General features: G+C 45.4%; 1 protein-coding gene across 1 annotated transcript; it reads left to right on the top strand.

Moving 5' to 3' along the window:
* Nucleotides 1-1656: 1656 nt before the first annotated feature.
* On the top strand, nucleotides 1657-18049 carry LOC133954000 (hexokinase-1-like). The gene is made up of 18 exons (XM_062388237.1): nucleotides 1657-2101; nucleotides 4242-4404; nucleotides 6911-7059; nucleotides 8376-8495; nucleotides 8682-8777; nucleotides 8889-8988; nucleotides 9141-9324; nucleotides 9615-9770; nucleotides 9847-10080; nucleotides 10767-11071; nucleotides 12286-12434; nucleotides 12618-12737; nucleotides 12870-12965; nucleotides 14200-14299; nucleotides 14431-14614; nucleotides 14827-14982; nucleotides 15966-16199; nucleotides 16835-18049. The coding sequence occupies exons 1-18, from the start codon at nucleotides 2039-2041 to the stop codon at nucleotides 16983-16985; spliced, it is 2760 nt and encodes a 919-aa protein (XP_062244221.1). The 5' UTR covers nucleotides 1657-2038; the 3' UTR covers nucleotides 16986-18049.
* The last annotated feature ends 629 nt before the right edge of the window (nucleotides 18050-18678 follow it).

Here is an 18678-nt window from a genome sequence, read left to right as displayed (position 1 = left end):
TATGGGCCGGAGACACAGGCATCCTGGAGGGAAGTCCTAAATCTCAGCAGCTCCATTGGAAACGAGGGGAACGTCACAGAGTCAGCTGACACGCCATGGAGTCAGCTGACTCGGGGAGGGGGGGGGGGGTGTCGTCTCCATGTGGGGCAACGCTGAGATCTGTTGCATCAGGTCTCATTGGACATTCAAAGACGTGGGAAAAGATCGTGATGTGATGGAATTCATTTATGAATATCTGTTGACAAGCAGATTCTAGCTTTAAACTCCGACTTGTGTTCATCTCAACTGAGGAGTTTATGTTTTCACGTTGGCATCAAACAAAAACATAGATTTTCTTGAAACTTGGTGGAAAGAAAGAACGTGAGCGAAACTCGAATTCAGAGGAAATACTTTCACTGGTCCCGATGATTTCTGTCCTTGGAAAGACTTCCTGAAATCCACGTTTTTGACATGTAGCTGCAAATTCAACATCTTCAATAATATCATGAATCACTTCCGTGCGCAGTGACTTTAAAGTTAGTACAATATCCCCATGGCTCATTTTAATGTGTGTTTGTGTTTTGAGCCAAGAGATGCCTACATCTCCTTGGGAATCAATAAAGTATCCAATCCATTTATCTATCTGTCTATCTATCCATCTGTCTATCTCTCTATCCATCTATTTATCTATCTGTCTATCTATCCATCTGTATATCTGTCTATCCATCTATTTATCTATCTGTCTATCTCTCTATCTAATAATGTCTGTGTACATTTCTCTGTGGTTTGATTGCTTTACTTTCTCTTTGTTTTTTTATAAATCACCTGATTATGGAACCTTTAACTCCAGCACTTCAGGTCCCTTTACTGTATTGGAGACTCTTTTGTGGGATTTGAACCAAGGACCCGCCGACAAAAATCTCACAACGAAAAAGGTTGTGAAGAAAAATAGTTATCAGATGTTTTTTCCAGTTTTCTTTTTGCTTTAGTGTTGTTATCCCCTTTGCCAAAGAGGTTGTGTTTCCACCTCTGTCCGTTTGTTGATGTGTGCGTTTGTTTTAAAGATACTGTAAATATAAACAGAGTTTGGTGGAAGGATAACGTCTCCATTACATCTTGGTGTGGATCCAGATCAGGAGAAAATTATTTGTGCCTTTCTATGACTTTGATGAATCCTGAAAAGAGACTTTTCCATCTTCTCAAGGTCAGGAGTGAACATCACAGCCCAGTTATTTATAATGAGAGGTTTGAATGTTGTGATTCTGAAGCAGTCACTGGGAGTTCTGGTCTGAGGACTGGGACACCGTGACAGGAGATAAGAAACCGTCCGTCACGAGTCGGCCTGTCACAGTTGGTCATGTGATGCTGCGGGGGAGTGATGCAGCAGGACGAGCGGTGATGACATCATCGTGTGGCGGCCCTGTCCCCCTGCACGTCCTCCTCTGGCTGCCATGGCAACGTGAGGGACGTCTCATGCAGGAGCAGCTTCCTCCCTCAGCTCAGACCACCCCCCCCCCTCCTCCCTCTCCCTCTCTCCCCCTCCCTCACTGCTGTGGGAGAAGCCCCCTCCTCTCATCCTGCCCTCCCCTCCTTCCCGTTCCCCTGCTCGGCCAATCAGAGAGCTCGGTGGGGGCAGGGTATAACAGAACCACCACTCCAGAGCAGAGCTGCTGCATCTCCCCAGAGCTAACAGGGAGCCAGCAGCTCAGAGGGAGGAGACACACACTAACCCAGCCTCTGTGTGTGCTTGTGTGGCTCAGTGTGTGTGTTTGTGCTGTGTGTGGGTGTGTGTGTGTGTGTGTGATAGATAGGGGCTGTGAGTGTGTGCCCGTCGCAGACTAGCAGACACGACCACTGCTGCACTCCTGTTCCACCAGACTTCTTCCCTGTAACCTTGCTCTGTCCCGGCGCTGGGCCGCGGCCTGCTTCCTCCTCCTCCTCCTCCTCCTCCTCAGGATAAAGAGGGATCACTGCGGGGGGACGGCAGCTTCCTCTCCCTCCTCTCTGCTCTCCCACCGCCTCCTAGTTGCTGACAGCTCCTGGCGGACGTGCAGCCAAGATGATAGCGGCTCAGCTTCTGGCCTACTACTTCACCGAGTTGAAGGATGATCAACTCAAGAAGGTGAGTGCGCGAGGCGGCGGTGCCTTTGTGTGGCGGAGGAGGAATGTGTGGGGTGACAGCGGCCGGGTGGGCGGCCATGGACGCCGGTTAACATGGAGGCATGTACATGAGGCTGTGGGGCGTATCAGGCTGGGGGAGGAGGGAAGTGGAGGAGGCCATGATGAACTCTACCGGGGATTTGATGGTGTTCTAGTTTGATCAGGTGGGTTCACAGTGCTGGACGTGGTGTCCTTGACGGGGGCTGTGGTGAGTGATGGTGGTGATGTGCTGCAGACAGACTCTCACCAGCGAGTGTTCCCAGAGCGTCGGAAGCAGACAGGTGTCTGTGAGCGGCGGGATGTCGTCCCTCCCTCCTTCTCACTCTGTTCTCTCCTCTTCCGTCTCCTCCCTCCTTCCCTTCGTCATTCTTTCGTTATTTCTGCGAGCGAACACACAACGAATTCATCAGCAGAGAAACGTGAGCTGGATCCAGAGACACTGACCTGAGGATGAGTAGAAACCAGCCACCTGATTGGATGAGAGAGCGGCAAGGTGTTCCCGGGGGGAGGGGGAGTGGGCAGCGGTGGAGGGGGAGTGATGTCATGCGTGATGTCACTGTGCAGTAGTTGCACGAGCCAATGATGAAATAGGCCGACGTAGGGTAACCTGACAGTAAACCCTGGATCAGACTAATATACTTAATACTTTTAATTTTGAGTCTAAATTACTTTAAAATACATATTTACAGAACTTTAACCTCTCACAGAAAAAGTGGGTTCATCTTTACGAACTGAAAACAGGAAACAATTACGTTTAGGTTTGCGTTGCCACAAATATGTCACAATGGCATCACTCAACTTCAAATAAAGGTTAGACCTTTACTCAAGGGCGTCTGTATTTAATGTTTATATTATGAACATGTTTTATATTCTATGTTATTGCCTATTTTATTATATTTGTATACTTTTCCTCCCTCGTTCTGCTGCTGTAACAAGTCATTTTCTCTCCGTGGGATCGTTAAAGTTTATTTTTGGATCTTGGATCAAGCTGGTAGAGAATATAAAGGATGTTTCTCGTGAGTATAAAAGAAAGACGTTGAATTACTGAACGATTAAACTCCCCCAACAGACGTGTGGAGAAGGAAGGGAATAGAAGAACATCTTGTTTTCTGCTCATTATTTTTAGGAAATTGTCTCGTACAGTTTTTTTGACCCTCACATTACATCTGTCTTTTTTCTGAGAGGCTAAAAATAGAGACGCTACACAGAGAGGCCTGATGGGAAACAAGTGTGTGGACAGAATAGGCCGGTGTGCCTCATGGCATCCACTGTGTGATGATGTAACAACAACAGTGAGTGGCCAGAGCAAATCCCCCCCCCCCCCCCTCAACAAACATGCCCTAATTAGAAGCATTAACTCTAATGCAACAATTAAACTGCACAGAGTGGAAGTTTCAAACCTGCTGATTATTCATGAAAATATCTGCTCCGGTTCAGAGGCTCCTTCACATGATGTGTTAACAGTGACTCAGGGGAAAGGAATCGGTCACACAACGCGAGAGGTCCTGGCACGAGGGTTGAACTTTGGGTTGAACATTTCAGGGGAAGAGGTCAAACTCTTACCGGTAGTAATGACCCTGGAAACACCGACCGGCCAATGAGCTGAGGTCAAACTGTTATCCTGTGTTTGTGCTACGAATTAAATCGAATGCAGAAAAAACCCAACAACAGTTGAAAAGCTTCTGTCAGTGTGACTGGTTATTGTCCGTTAAGTTAAGGTTTAGTCAGTTTAACACGTGGTTATTGTCTCGAGTTAATCAGTGACACAGCATGAATTTAAACTTGATGCTACCAAGGCTACCTGCTCTGCACACTCACTTATTATCCTGAGCGCTGCTTAGACAGCAGGGGAATGTCTTCACCTGTGTGTGTGTGTCTGTGTGTGTGCGTCTGTGCTCAAAATAACTCAACAAATCCGTGACTAAATAAATAATAAAGACACAATCTACAGTTTCTATTTATCAGAAAGTTACAAACCCCTCGTCTGGATTTATCTTTAAATCGATTGCCGTCTAAACTGTAAATTAACCGTTTGGATTTGTTTTTAATGTGCAGGTTTATATTTTGACCCCCCCCCCCGTCTTTGTGTCTCTGTCCTTCAGATCGATAAGTACCTGTACTCCATGCGCTACTCGGACGAGACGCTGAGGGACGTCATGAACCGGTTCCGCAGGGAGATGGAAAACGGGCTCGGCCGTGACACCAGCACCACGGCCACCGTCAAGATGCTGCCCACCTTCGTCAGGTCCATCCCCGATGGATCAGGTAGAGTCACATCGAGAGCCTCAGGGAATGAAATGATCAGTAGTAGTAATTTAATATTTATGAGATATGAGGGAAACAATTGCCTGAACAAGCTTCAGGACTTTAAGCAAAACTTGGAATTAAAATTACTTGATTGAGGCGTCGCTGCCAACTTCAGCTTTAGATATAACTTGGAAGTTATTTTTAAATAAGAACCTTTTAGAGACTTTTCTAATCCAATCAACCAAATAAGTTATTGCTTAACGTGCTCAAGGAATCTGTAAATAAAGATGGCCGACATGATGCCTCCAAAAAGTGAAGCCAAAGCAGCTTGATCGCCCCCTGATGGCTGTCTGCAGTATAGGTGGTAAACGCTGCCTCCTTCATGTTATTGGATGGGACGTGGACCAAAAATGGCTTCTATCATTTTGGTTCATTCTTATCACAACAGTATTTAACACAATACTTCCCATGATGCAGTTTGTCCTTTAACAACAGGACAGGTTCACGTTGATTATAAACCGTCTTTAGTCTGAACTGTGAATTGATTAGTTTTGATCTGTTATAATAAAAAGAGCTGATGAGTTAACACACGCCTCTTTGTGTTGACGTGGACTCAGTAGAACTCCATTGTTTTCAGCCTCAGGGCCAAAGAGCTCAAACAACACAATCACATGACGTCTTCGTCTCATAACACACAAACACTGACGGATGATAACCCTGTAATCAGACACGTCAAAATATTCTGAAAAACAGATAGATTGGAAAACTTCATGGAATCTTGTTCTATTACATTATAAGAAATAAGTAATTAATGATGATTCTGTGTGTAGACCTGCAGGCTGCCATCTTGCCTCGTCCTTGTTAGTAAACAGTGTCCAAACACAGAAGAGACATCAAGTGGTTGTCCTACGAGCCGAGGCCCGAACAAGGAGGGGACGCTTTCACCTTCCAGACGTCTCTCACATTATAAATAGCTCCTGGTTTCAACTACAACACAATGTGTGAAGACAGGAAGCAGAGCTGGAGCAGAGACGTTCCTCCTCTGTAACCTGAGCTGTGCTTCAGTGACAGATAATCTAATTCCTCTTTCCCTCTGAGCGACTCTAAAGGACAACGGGTGAATGAAATCATGGCTGAGCTCTAATGAGGAGTCACAGAGCACGGTAAACCTCCCTGTGTAATAAGATTAGTCTACGAGTAGAAGACTCAAATGTTACAAAGACCTGCTCATCTCAGTCCTGCTCTCACAAATCCAGCGTAAATCTCAGGTTTAAACTTTAGTCCGTTTAGATTTGAGTCTGATACACAACAGAGATCCACTGACTCGTCAACACAACTCAAATCACGTCTGGGGAAGTCAGACTCTACATGTAATGAAAACAATGCAGATGATTATTAAATTATACTGTGGGGGGGAAAAAAAATCCAGTCAATCCATAAATCCCATGAACTTTTACTGAGTGAACTCTTCAAATGATGCAACTCCAGAGGGTTTGCCAACAGGAGCAGATTTCTATTTATATCCACGAGTCGATGGGACTGGACTGCGGGGTCGTGGTGGGACGTGGCTATCACCTGGACACGTGATCTGCCCTCAGTCAGAAACACTTGTGGATGTCAGGCCCGGTCACTGCTCATTCCAGGCAGGTCAAGGGGATAAATAGCACAACGCAGCAAACACTAAAGTGAAGGACATTGTTTAGTTGGGAGGACGGATTCTTCCCTACTTGAATCAACACCACAAGGTCAAAGGTCAGATCCCACTGCGCAATCCTGTCTGCATTGGGAGTCACTTTGGATCAGTGTCAGAAGAATACAAAATAAGGGTATAAAGATAAATTAGGGACCTTTCCCCCTTAAGTTTTTGAGTTTTCAGTTTAGTTTTAGCTGGAATAAAAGTGCCACAGTCCAGACAAGGTAACTCTCAGTTTCTAATCAAGACAAAATCCTGAGCGGCACCAGGTTGTGAGTAAATATTTCAGTGGGTGAAATGAAAGCAGCTGTGACGCTTCTTCTCTCTGTGGAGGATCCCGTTACATTCGGGCTTCTTGCCTGGAGCAGCAGACACCTCTGGCCTTTTCACAATAAGAGCTTCAGTGGGAAACCAGCTGAGTTGCTTTTAGGCCATTTTTCCATTTGTGTCTCTTAACGGACGTCTCTCTTGTCAGGCCTCAGGTTCCGACGGGATCAGATCCTATGATCAACTTCAATCGTTCCCGGGTTTTATTACACACACTCGGGACAGATCTACTTTATTCAGACAGACAGCTGTGATCTGCGTCCAAATAATGGGAAGAGAAAGAAACTGATGGACTTTCCATTGTCCCAGAAATGTTCTGGAATCTTGAAATTAGTGTCGTGAAATTAAAAACACATTATCCCCTTTGTTAGTAGATGTATTGTGATTTGCTACCGGCCCCTTGCAGATTTAAATTCACTTGTACTCTGGCCTCTTGTATCTGGACCTGTATCCTGCTGACAGGTGTGTCCACAGACCTTTCATGTGAATCTGTCATTCTTTCAGAAAAGGGAGACTTCATAGCGCTGGACCTCGGGGGGTCTAACTTTCGGATCCTGCGGGTGAAAGTGACGCGGGACAAGAAGCAGCCGGTTCAGATGGAGAGCCAGGTGTACGAGACCCCGGATGACATCATCCACGGGAACGGGACTCAGGTGATCACATGTCTTCTATCTTTACCTCTGCCACGGAGGTGAAGCCCCTCCCACCTGTCAGCACGATCGCACAAAAACTAATTAACGGATTTTCACAAAACACAACGGTGCATCTAGAATCTTTCAACCCCTCTATAATGTGAAATAGGACATTTAAAAATAAAAATAAATAAATCAGGTACATTTAGGAGATTAACTTTAACTGGACCTTTGGACCTTGGTGGAGGTACAAGGTCAACTGAGGACATCCGTGTATTTTTAAACCTTAGGGTTAAACTTTATCGATTTTTCCTAAACAGACAAAAACAAAATCGATGGCTGTTGCTAAAAACAGGCACCAGACTGTGTTTAACATGTCCCGGTGTTGTAATCCCTTTATCAACACAGCCCGACCCAGGTCACACAGAGGATTCTTTCTACTCAGTGTTTGCCCAGCCTCACTGAAGGTCAGGCCTCAGATCACTTTGTGTAAAACTACCTCTGCAGTAACACTGAGAGCAGAGAGCGTCACACCGAGCCTGACCTACACTGAACCTGCACAGAACAGCTGGCGGGCGCATTGTAACACGATCACCAAAACATGGACGTCCCGCCGCAGCCGCATGATTGGTCCAGAGCGGGACGGAGACGCAGACAGGACAGGACAGATGCTGTTTAGTTGAAATGTGGAAGGGACAGCTGCTCAGAAATGTAACGTGATATATGAACAGGTTTGTTAACAAAGTGGCTCAGATGAACGGGAGGGTTTTAGTTAAATATAATATTTTATTGACTTTCTAAGAATATGCTGGTTTAGAAAGAACAGTTTTAGAGAAGAAAACATGAACTGCACCAAAGTCCGGACATTTGCATGAAAGTGCCCCCCCCCCCCGTGTAAAATGTCCAGAAATTGTCAGAGTGAGTCCATGGGCGAAAACAGCAGGAAATATACCTCAATAATTCAAACTGAAATAATACAAATACCTCAGGATGGAAAACAGCTTAAAGAAATCAAGTTGATCACATGATGTTTGTAAAGCTTGTAAATCAATCATGTCCAGACTTTGGAATCTGTTGACACGTCTGTTACATCACATATTACCGACTGCACTTTCTCCTAAAAGTGGTTCTAAATATAGCTGAGTAAAAACTAAATAGAAACAGAACACAAACCTCTGTCACTCTCATACTCTTACGTCAATTGACTGCTGATGATTTCTGATTGAAAGTTGGGTGTGAGGTGTATATGATATAAAGTCTTATATTAACATTAAAGTGTCTAATGTTGTATAGTTGTATGTATTTAACACAACTGTTGGAATCTCCTCTGTTCGCAGCTCTTTGGTCACGTCGCAGACTGCCTGGCTGATTTCATGGAAAAGCAGAAAATCAAGGACAAAAAGCTTCCGGTCGGATTAACCTTCTCTTTCCCCTGCGCCCAGAGCAAACTGGACGAGGTAAACATTTATATAATGTGTTGTTTATTTCCTCCAGACTATGACAGATACTCCTGAGTTTTCATTTCTCTAAACGCGCTCTGAAAAGCAGCCAAATGTCCTTTTTGATGATGTCGATAGAAAAACTACTAACCTGTGAAACCTGGACCTTTTAGTCAGTCTCTCATGAAACCAATTGTTTTACAGGCAGTCTTAGTGACATGGACAAAGAAGTTTAAAGCCAGTGGCGTGGAAGGAATGGACGTTGTGAAGCTTCTCAACAAGGCCATCAAGAAACGAGGGGTGAGGGTTTTATCCTATTCAACTATGCTACAGCTGGTTTGTCCCCTGATGGAAAAGTTGTGTTAGAAGAGACCAAGAAAAGCTGGTCTTGACACATCTTGTTTTTTCCAGGACTGTGACGCCGACATCATGGCGGTGGTTAACGACACGACTGGCACCATGATGACCTGTGGATTTGACGACCGGCGCTGTGAAGTGGGCATCATTATAGGTGAGGACTCGATCCCACAGACTGATGGTTCACTTACTAGATCTTAAAACCTTAACACAAGCTTGTACAAGAGCCGTGAGCACAGTTCTACATGTGAGGGCGCCACAGGCTTCACAACAAGTCATGTGACTCACACTGCTGACTCCATTCAGGGACGGGAACCAACGCCTGCTACATGGAGGAGCTGCGTCACATCGACCTGGTGGAGGGAGACGAGGGCCGGATGTGCATCAACACCGAGTGGGGGGCCTTCGGGGACGACGGGTCCCTGGAGGACCTCCGCACAGAGTTTGACCGTGAGATCGACAGAGGGTCCATCAACCCAGGGAAGCAGCTGTAAGAATTCCCTTTGAAATTCAAGGTTTAGTTTTTGGGCAGAAATCTTTTCTTCCAAAACGTAAAGTACAGGAAAGCACAATTCAACAAAGTGGTCTGTGGTATTCTTGGGGAGGCTGTGGGAGCATGTTTCCTTTTACACACTATTTTAGAAAAGATAGATTTTTAGTCCAGAAGCACAAACATATTGTTATGTAACAGAAAAGAGTTCCACAGACCTCCTGTCCAGTAAAGTCCTCTAAAGAGACGAGGCATCATCTGACACAAACCGGTTCCTTCCCTGTGCTCAGGTTCGAGAAGATGGCCAGTGGGATGTACATGGGGGAGCTGGTCCGACTCATCCTGGTCAAGATGGCCAAAGAGGGCCTGCTGTTTGAGGGACGGATAACCCCCGAGCTCCTGACCAAAGGGAAGATCGAGACCAAACACGTGTCTGCCATCGAAAAGTGAGTGAGCAGAGCGACTCGGTCCTGCAGGTGCGTGGACGGCCTTCTTAATCCTGATGACTCCCTCTGATTTTAGGACTAAAGAAGGACTGAAGAAGTGCATGGAGACCCTGACGAGGCTCGGGGTGGAGCCCTCAGACGAGGACTGCCTGGCCGTGCAGCACGTGTGCACCATCGTGTCTTTCCGTTCGGCAAACCTAATCGCATCCACGCTGGGAGGCATCCTCTCTCGCCTAAAGGAAAACAAAGGAGTGGGTCGCCTGCGCACCACCGTGGGCATCGACGGGTCGCTGTACAAGATGCACCCGCAGTGAGTAGCACTTCATCAAGGAGGTCAGGAGAGAGTTAAACACACAAGTGATGCTCCGAGGACACAGCGTCTTCATGTTTCACATTCAAGACCAACAAAGAGAGACACAGGCTAGAAACAACAGCAAGGAAACAGTTCAAATAAATCCTCCAACCTAGGTCATCTGACGAGTTTTAAATAATAACTCCTCTTGAGATGATCTATCCAAATTTAAAGTTAAATCAAATCATGAAACTTTGAACTTATTTTACAAGAGAAATTATTCTGAACACAAACAGACATTGGCTTCTATAGGTTTTGTATCTGGACACAAACAATAAAGCTTAATTTAATGGACAGCACTGAACTACGGGTCAGTGATGAGATTACATGAGATTATGGTATATCATGATAACATTCCAGAATAAATCCAGATTAATATCAAGGTCAATGATTTCCCAGACATCAACCGGCTCCATTAACTGGATTTTACATTCCAGAATATGTCCCATAAGTATTTTCTGTGAAGTTCTGTACGAGTTTGTCTTCATATGGAACTGAGATAAATCAATGGAGGTGAGATATGAAGTAAATACATCCTCTCACATGCTGCTCAGTGTCTCCCCCCTGTCGTAGAGTCTGTGACAGATGGATCACCTAAGTGAAGCCTCTCTCTTGACTGTTGACCTCTGCTGCTCTCTGATCAGATACGCCCGGCGCCTGCACAAGACGGTGCGCCGCCTGGTGCCGGACTCGGACGTGCGCTTCCTGCTGTCGGAGAGTGGGAGTGCGAAGGGAGCAGCCATGGTGACCGCGGTGGCGTACCGGCTGACGGAGCAGTCGCGCCAGATCCAGCAGACGCTGGCGGAGTTCCGGCTGAGCAAGGCCCAGCTGCTGGAGGTGAAGAAACGCATGAGGGCCGAGATCGAGCGAGGCCTGAAGAAGGAGAGCCACCAGGAGGCTGCCGTCAAGATGCTGCCCACCTTCGTCCGGAGCACACCCGACGGATCAGGTGATTAGAGAGAGAGAGACCGTTCATACATCCGTCATATTATTCTACTAAAATACCATTAACTGGCTTTTCATCACAGAGTAGAAGATACATGGAGAAGGCAGGGAAAGTATTCGTAACATCAACAAGTCACTGAACTTTGTATTTTGATGGGATTTGAGTCATTGCTGCAGTTTATTGATCAGATCTGTTGAGTTCTGGTTAAGATCCGACTGGAAAAGAAAGATGGACGACATGAGAGCTTCCCTAAAGTCCATCAGTCTCATTGGGCCCCCTGGTGGCTGGCTGCAGTATAGGTCATAAATGAGCCTCCTCCGTGTTAGCAGATGGGAGATGAAATATATTTTTCAAAGATGGTTTCTGTAATTTTTCAAAAGTTCTTATCACACTTATGTAAGTGTGTGTTTATGTCTTTGATAAGATCAGTTTTTTATTATCTGATGCAGACTGAGACTTAATGATAGACAGCTGACTTGTGATTGGTCGATCGTGAGTTCCCCCCCATCGCCGCTGTGTAGACTTTGTCTCAGAATTCGTAAAAAGACAGAGTCCGCTGGAGGAAGTGGAGACGTGTCGTCCATCTTGATTAACACTATGACCAGGAGGCAGAGCGGGTCACTCACTAATGGGAAGGTCGGTGATTCGATCCTCTGCTTTCCCAGTGTGCACGTAGAGGTGTCCTTGATGCTGAACCCCATACCGTCCATCAGTCCATGAAGAACAGAAAAGCACTATTCATAAGCAGATCTTCAGTTTACACCAGGTTTCAATGTCTCACGTCAACAAAGTGCTAAACAACCGGAGGCTTCACCACTTGGCAGTTTTCCAAAAGTCAAGACGAGACACGACGCAGATGAAGCAGGAACGAGAGAATCCGGCTCCTCGGCATTATTCAAAAAAAAGATCCCCAGTCCGCCCCCATCACGCCATCATCAGATTAAACCTCCATTATGGTTTACAGCTAATGACAGTGGAGAGATTAACGACACAGACCAGTTCAGACAAGAGCAGCACCATTTCAATCCAAGAGGAAAAACCTCGGATTTTATTAACAAAACTTGAAATGTTCCTGCTGCAGTGAAAACCTGTGAATCAGTAACTTTTGAATATTCAACTCCTGGGCTCTTAAATTCAAAGTTAACAAGTTGATTCCCTGTCACCAGATTAAGATCCGATGGTTCTCCTGCTAACGAGAACGTTCTTGTAAAACACAGAGAACGGAGATTTCCTCGCTCTGGACCTCGGAGGGACCAACTTCCGTGTTCTCCTGGTGAAGATCCGCAGCGGGAAGAGACGGTCGGTGGAGATGCACAACAAGATCTACCAGATTCCCATAGAGGTCATGCAGGGAACTGGAGAGGAGGTGAAAACAATCATCTTTTCAACTCGGAAATAGATTTGTTCTCATTTCTATTCACTATAAACCACATTTGGAGGATGCATCTATCTATGAGGGTCTTTCTAAATCATAGAAACCAAAGTATGAGCAAATCAAACCATGTCTCTACGTTTGTTAACCGCTCACAGCCTCTCTCTCTCTTTCCAGCTCTTTGACCACATTGTGCACTGCATCTCCGACTTCCTGGACTACATGGGAATGAAAAGTGCTCGACTGCCGCTCGGCTTCACCTTCTCCTTCCCCTGCCACCAGACCAGCTTGGACGCAGTAGGTTCTCCACAAAGTGCCCTTCCGTGATTTAGTCAGACGGCCGTTCTGCAGACGTTCTATTGCGTTTGTTATTCAGAGTTTATTTCCGCCGTGTGGATTTGTCCTCAGTGAGACTTGTGTGCTCTGCAGGGGAAGCTCGTCACCTGGACCAAAGGCTTCAAGGCCACAGACTGCGAGGGCGAGGACGTGGTGGAGCTGCTCCGGGACGCCATCAAGAGGAAAGAGGTAACGTGAGACTTTTATTATCACTGCAGCAACACAGAGAGCCGCACAGTGTGTCCGCTGCCTTCATGATATTTACTGTGACAGTAACGTGCTGCCACAGTTAAACAACTATTCCCACTGAGAAAGAAACTGGTTCTAAATAATTAAAAGCTTTTACAAATGTTCTTTTTTCAACCATCTCCATTCTATAACTTTAATATCTGCCATTTTCCTGCTCATTCAAATTAATATCTGCTGCTTTGCTGATGCAGTTCTCATCTCGAGGGTTTGTCTCTCTAACCGTGTTCATCGATGTCATTAAGTGATTTCAGATCCTAAGTGCTTTGACTGGGAGGTGCTGTCCGCTCACTGTGTTTCCACTGCAGAGAGCTACTGGTTTATTCTGACAAGTAGAGAAATTAAACTGTAAATAATGTGGGGACGCAAAATGAAATGTTTAATAGAGCAACATCGTATTGGGGGTCTGCAGGTTAAAGCTAAAGTTAACTTTGATGAATAATATTAAAGACCTTTGTCAAGTAAGACAGATCTGAGGATACTGAAGAATACATAACTGAAGACAAGGTGAAGGAGTCGAATTTAACTTTCCATATTCAAATGTGATCACTTTGAGATTCTTACATTGATTTCACACTTTTAGATGGAGAACCCAGTAAGTATTAAGTGACTGTAAATCAGTAACCTGCAGGTAAAGCATTGAGGACCTGGAGCTGTGTGTGGTTATTGTGTTATAAACAGCACGTTGTAACACTGGGAAGCTTCTCTCAGAGGAAGAGTGTGTCTTTGAGTGTCTGCTCGTTCTGACTGAGAATCACCACAGTGATGACAATCATGATACAAACATGATCCGGTGTGTTGTGCGAGTGTGGCGGAGCTCGTGAAGCAGCTTGTGTATTTGCTCTGGATTCGGCCTGTGGAGGAATGTGAGTGAAGTGCATGCTGCTCAGTGTGGTCAGATATTAATCCCTCTGTCAACACCCCCCTTCCAATTGTTGGACAGAGAACATGGAGTTTAAATGGCTGTCATGCACAATGGAAATATAAATAAAGGATTTTAAATAATAATCTGATATTTGGTGCCTTGCAGATAAAGAGAAATAAAATCAACCGTGTCTCTGCTTACAGATTTGTTGGATTATTATAACACAAAGCATGAATCATGAATAGTGAGGTTGTTTGAATGTGGTTTCCTCGTCCGTCGCCCTGAGACCAGTGTTTCTTGTTTGTGTTTTAGGAGTTTGAGCTGGATGTGGTGGCCATAGTGAACGACACCGTGGGCACGATGATGACTTGTGCATACGAGGAACCCACTTGTGAGGTGGGACTGATCGCAGGTGGGTTTTAAAACAACGGCTTCTCGGATCGACAGCTGTTTCCACACACGGACTCTAGAGAAGTTTCTGTACTTCATGTATTTAAAGTGTCCGTTCGGTGTGGAGGTTGATGGACGGTTGTGTCCTCTCAGGGACGGGCAGTAACGCCTGTTACATGGAGGAGATGAAGAACATCGAGATAGTGGACGGGAACGAGGGGCGCATGTGCGTCAACATGGAGTGGGGGGCGTTCGGAGACAACGGCTGCCTGGACGACATCAGGACGCAGTACGACACCTCGGTGGACGAACACTCACTCAACGAGGGCAAACAAAGGTCGAGAGGTTTTAAATGTTAAAGTATATCAGAGTATTTGAACACTTCTACTGTCCATGTGGAACAGGCTTCACACTTTGTCAGTTCATGTCGTAGCTGGATCTAAAAGCAGTTCTGTAAAATCCACCCTCCTCCCGATTCTCTGAATTTCTTCAACGGGTGTCAGTCTTGCAGCGATCTAAAGATTTGTCTCCTGGTCTTCTATTGGTCAGATACGAGAAGATGTGCAGCGGCATGTACCTGGGAGAGATCGTCAGGCAGATTCTGATCGATCTGACCAAGCGCGGCTTCCTCTTCCGGGGACAAATCTCAGAGACGCTGAAGACCACGGGCATCTTCGAGACAAAGTTCCTGTCGCAGATAGAGAGGTGAGTGGCACCGGTTATCTAGAGGCAGACAAATCCAGACTATAATGAGGAAGTGTCAGAAAGGAAGCGCATCTAAAACTTGATAAAAACCTGAGCAGGACACAAGTGATAAAAACCAGAAGACGAGAATGTCTCAGTTAACCCCTTGTAGACGAATGTCGCAAATTTGCCTCAAACCCCATTCCGGTCTTTGAGGTATTAAGCTGTATTTGAAATAATGTTATGATGGAACAGCAATGATTGTACAGAAAACATATGTTGTTATTCAATTTCAATGAAAAGCAGCATCAATATAATAATCTACATACCAACATTTGTTAAATTAAGGTTATGCCCCATTATGCCTAATGTCGCTAATTTGCCTCATACCTAAATTTATATCTTTTGTATGTGCTATATTGAAATTAACAATCTCCACTTAATTAAGCATCTGTATGACAGGCCGAAAACACCAATAACATTTTTATATAATTGGAAATGAATTCAGGCAGTAAGGGGTTAATGCTCCACAAACATAACCTCTCTGGGAGTTGGGAGGTAAAATCATTTCATAGGAGCTTTAACTGGTCTGCAGAGATTCTCTTCTTCTTAAAACCAAACTTTTTGTAGCACTCAAAAACAAAAGAAAGTTGTATTAAAAGTGAACGGACCACATCACTGCTGGTTTTATCCTTTAACAACTGTCAGATATAAAACATCTGAAACGTTAAATATCTGCTTGTGTCGTTTTATGAACAATCTCTGGTGACAACGTGATAAACAGCTGCTGTGATTGAGATGATAACTGCATGAAAGCTGGTGCTTAAGCAGCAAAGTAGCATCTAGAGGGATAACACATCAGTGAATGGGGGGGGACGCACTGTGACGACTTAGTTTATACACCGTCTAAGCCCACCTTGGCCTCTGGGAACAGCTGGGAGGGATCCGGTGACTTTACCGCTGTCGGCTGACCTCTGACTCTCCCCCCCCCCCCCCCCCCACAGTGATCGTCTGGCGCTGCTGCAGGTCAGGGCCATCCTGCAGCAGCTGGGGCTCGACAGCACCTGTGATGACAGTATCATCGTCAAAGAGGTGTGTGGCACCGTGTCCCACCGCGCGGCTCAGATCTGTGGAGCCGGGATGGCGGCCGTGGTGGACAAGATCCGTGAGAACAGAGGCCTGGACCACCTGGAGGTCACCGTGGGCGTGGACGGCACGCTCTACAAGCTGCACCCTCAGTAAGACACAGGGACAGCTTAATGCATCCGTCTTATGTCCTTGTATCCATCAATGGAGGACATTGGACATTTTTAATTATAACTTTTCACACAGACAAAAGACATGTAAAGGGTTTCTTTCCACTGGTGCATTATATGGTATTTTTTTGAGAATGTAAAAGTTAAAAAGCTTAAAGGCTTGATGAGGAGAGTTGATGAGGATTTGGTCTTTAAAGATAATTAGAATGTCTCTAAAAGGTTTAAATCTTCAAACCTCCAATTCCTGTCGTCAGAAATCTGAGAGAAGAGAAGAACCACATCAGTAAGTCCTGTTCTCCAGCTGAAGAGCCACACAGGGAAGCAAAGAACTCCCATAACAATCGATATTAATTATGATTATAAGTACTTTCACAAAGACATCTTGAGGCTAAGATCCTGGTTCTACTGTAAATCGAGAGCGGACTCATTGAGCAGGATTAATGTGTTTGTGTGTTCGCTCGACAACTGCAGTAACACAACTCTCCAGATGAGGTCAAGCTTCTTCGTCCTGAAGGGACTTCCCTCGCTCGGCGGCTCGTCCTATCTCTGGACCGACAGAGCATCTTTTGTTTCTTTTAGCTCCTAACCACAGTTTCCTGTCGCCCTCTCCCCCTCAGCTTCTCCCGGATCTTCCAGCAGACGGTGAAGGAACTCGCCCCCAAGTGTGACGTCACCTTCCTGTTGTCCGAGGACGGCAGCGGCAAGGGCGCCGCCCTCATCACCGCCGTGGGCTGCCGCCAGAGAGAGCTGGAGGCGCAGCAGCACTGAGGAGCTCCGCCACGTTTGTCCTTGAGAACTACCTGCTGCTCCACCGTGACCTTCACCCCCCCCGCACAGCCCAACTCCATCTCCCCTTGGCAGCCGTGACTCCACCTCTGCCCCCCCCCTGGCCCACCACCACCACCACCTCCTCCACAGCCAGAGAGACAAGCTGCATGCGTAGGGAGTTAAAACTGAGTATCTAAATATTTATTTATACAGCACCGGAGGTTTTTATTATTTCCATGTTTGTACATTTTCCTCGGTAGCTTGTCGATAAATCGGATAAATCTAAACTCCTTAGCCGTGCAATATTTGTGTATTGCTAATTTTATTTTTATATGGAGGCAAATATATAATTGTATTTATATAACTGAGGCCACTTTGAATCCCAGAGGTCATTAGGATTTTGCACCATAGACAAAATGTCTGCACTTTTTATATATGAGGGTTACAACTGCAGCATTTTGATGTAACTTCAGAACGAAGGACGTCCTTCTCCCCGAAGACGAAGCTCCGCTGGTGCAGAGAACCAGCTCCTGACACAAGGGCTCGCTGCAAAGGGTTGAGTGTGAGAGTCACGGCTGTTACAACCATCGTTCCCACCACGTGCTAAGCTACTAACCCCCCCGTCTGTGTAACTGTCAGTGTAACTCACATATTAACGTATTCCAGCTGCACTGTTCCATTTGTTCCTCAAGAGCTGAGAGAAAAAAGCCCCCGGCGAAAAAGAAAGTGATTGTGTACCCCGTGGCTATTTGTGAACTACTATACTTTTGGTGTTGTGATGAATCCCCACTTCTACTCATTGTTTGTGCAAAGAGAATAAATGTATATTGGGCCAAGAGACAACGTGTGTGACACTACGAGCGCTTCTGTGTGTATTTGTGCCGAGTGTGTCTCCTGTAGCTTTCAATGTCCACAGCTCTGTCCAGACTGCATGCCTTACATTAAGACGGAAGGAGAGTGCTGAGATATTTTCCTCTTTTTATTTTATTTTTTACATCTATATAGATTTGTGATCAACACGGTGAAAAGTGAATTCATTAAATTATATTTTGTCGTGGAGTAAATCCTGGTGTCTCTTTCTTAAAGTGTTCACATCGCTCTGCATAGAGTACACAAGGCCGGGGCACTTAAAGAAGAGCAGCTCCGACCGCAGGCAGCTGGGAGTCGAAGGAAGGAGGAGGAGGAATGATTTGAATATTTAATGTGAATTTCCATAAGAGGGTTTTTTTGTGAAATTCTGCAGCAGGAGAAACGAGGTGCTGTGGATTTCAAAAGACAATTTAAAGACGTTTGTATTGGACATTATCACAGCACCAAAGAAAATGGCTGAGAGCTTCACACGAGTCATGATTCCTCTGTTTCTCCTCTGGTGCGTCACGGATGATGTTCACCATGATGACTCTTTACTGCTCAACTCAGTGGGTCATTTTCACAATTAGTTTTTACTAAATTACTCATTTAGTCTTTAAAATGTCCTGAAAATTGACCAGTGTTTAAGTCAATCTACTAACATGCAACACATATTTTATATTAGTAATTACACATAACTTTTACTTTAACCAATCTTACCAATCATTTTCTAGAGTCACTGATTAAATGGGTTTAATCTGCGCAAAGTCAGAAAATTATGAAACACGGTGTCCTCAAACTTAATATTTAAGGAACAGACTAAATTAAAATCCCTTTCACAAGG

The sequence above is a fragment of the Platichthys flesus genome, chromosome 5 (genome assembly GCF_949316205.1).
Source record: "Platichthys flesus chromosome 5, fPlaFle2.1, whole genome shotgun sequence".
NCBI lineage: Eukaryota > Metazoa > Chordata > Actinopteri > Pleuronectiformes > Pleuronectidae > Platichthys > Platichthys flesus.
This window is presented reverse-complemented; position numbering and strand designations above follow the sequence as displayed.

Excerpts from the sequence above, each read along its gene's own strand:
- LOC133954000 (XM_062388237.1), top strand. The coding sequence starts at position 2,039 with ATGATAGCGGCTCAGCTTCTGGCCTACTACTTCACCGAGTTGAAGGAT. Across the intron at positions 11,072-12,285 it reads GAGCACACCCGACGGATCAG|AGAACGGAGATTTCCTCGCT; the intron begins GTGATTAGAGAG and ends TGTAAAACACAG. Across the intron at positions 16,200-16,834 it reads CTCTACAAGCTGCACCCTCA|CTTCTCCCGGATCTTCCAGC; the intron begins GTAAGACACAGG and ends TCTCCCCCTCAG.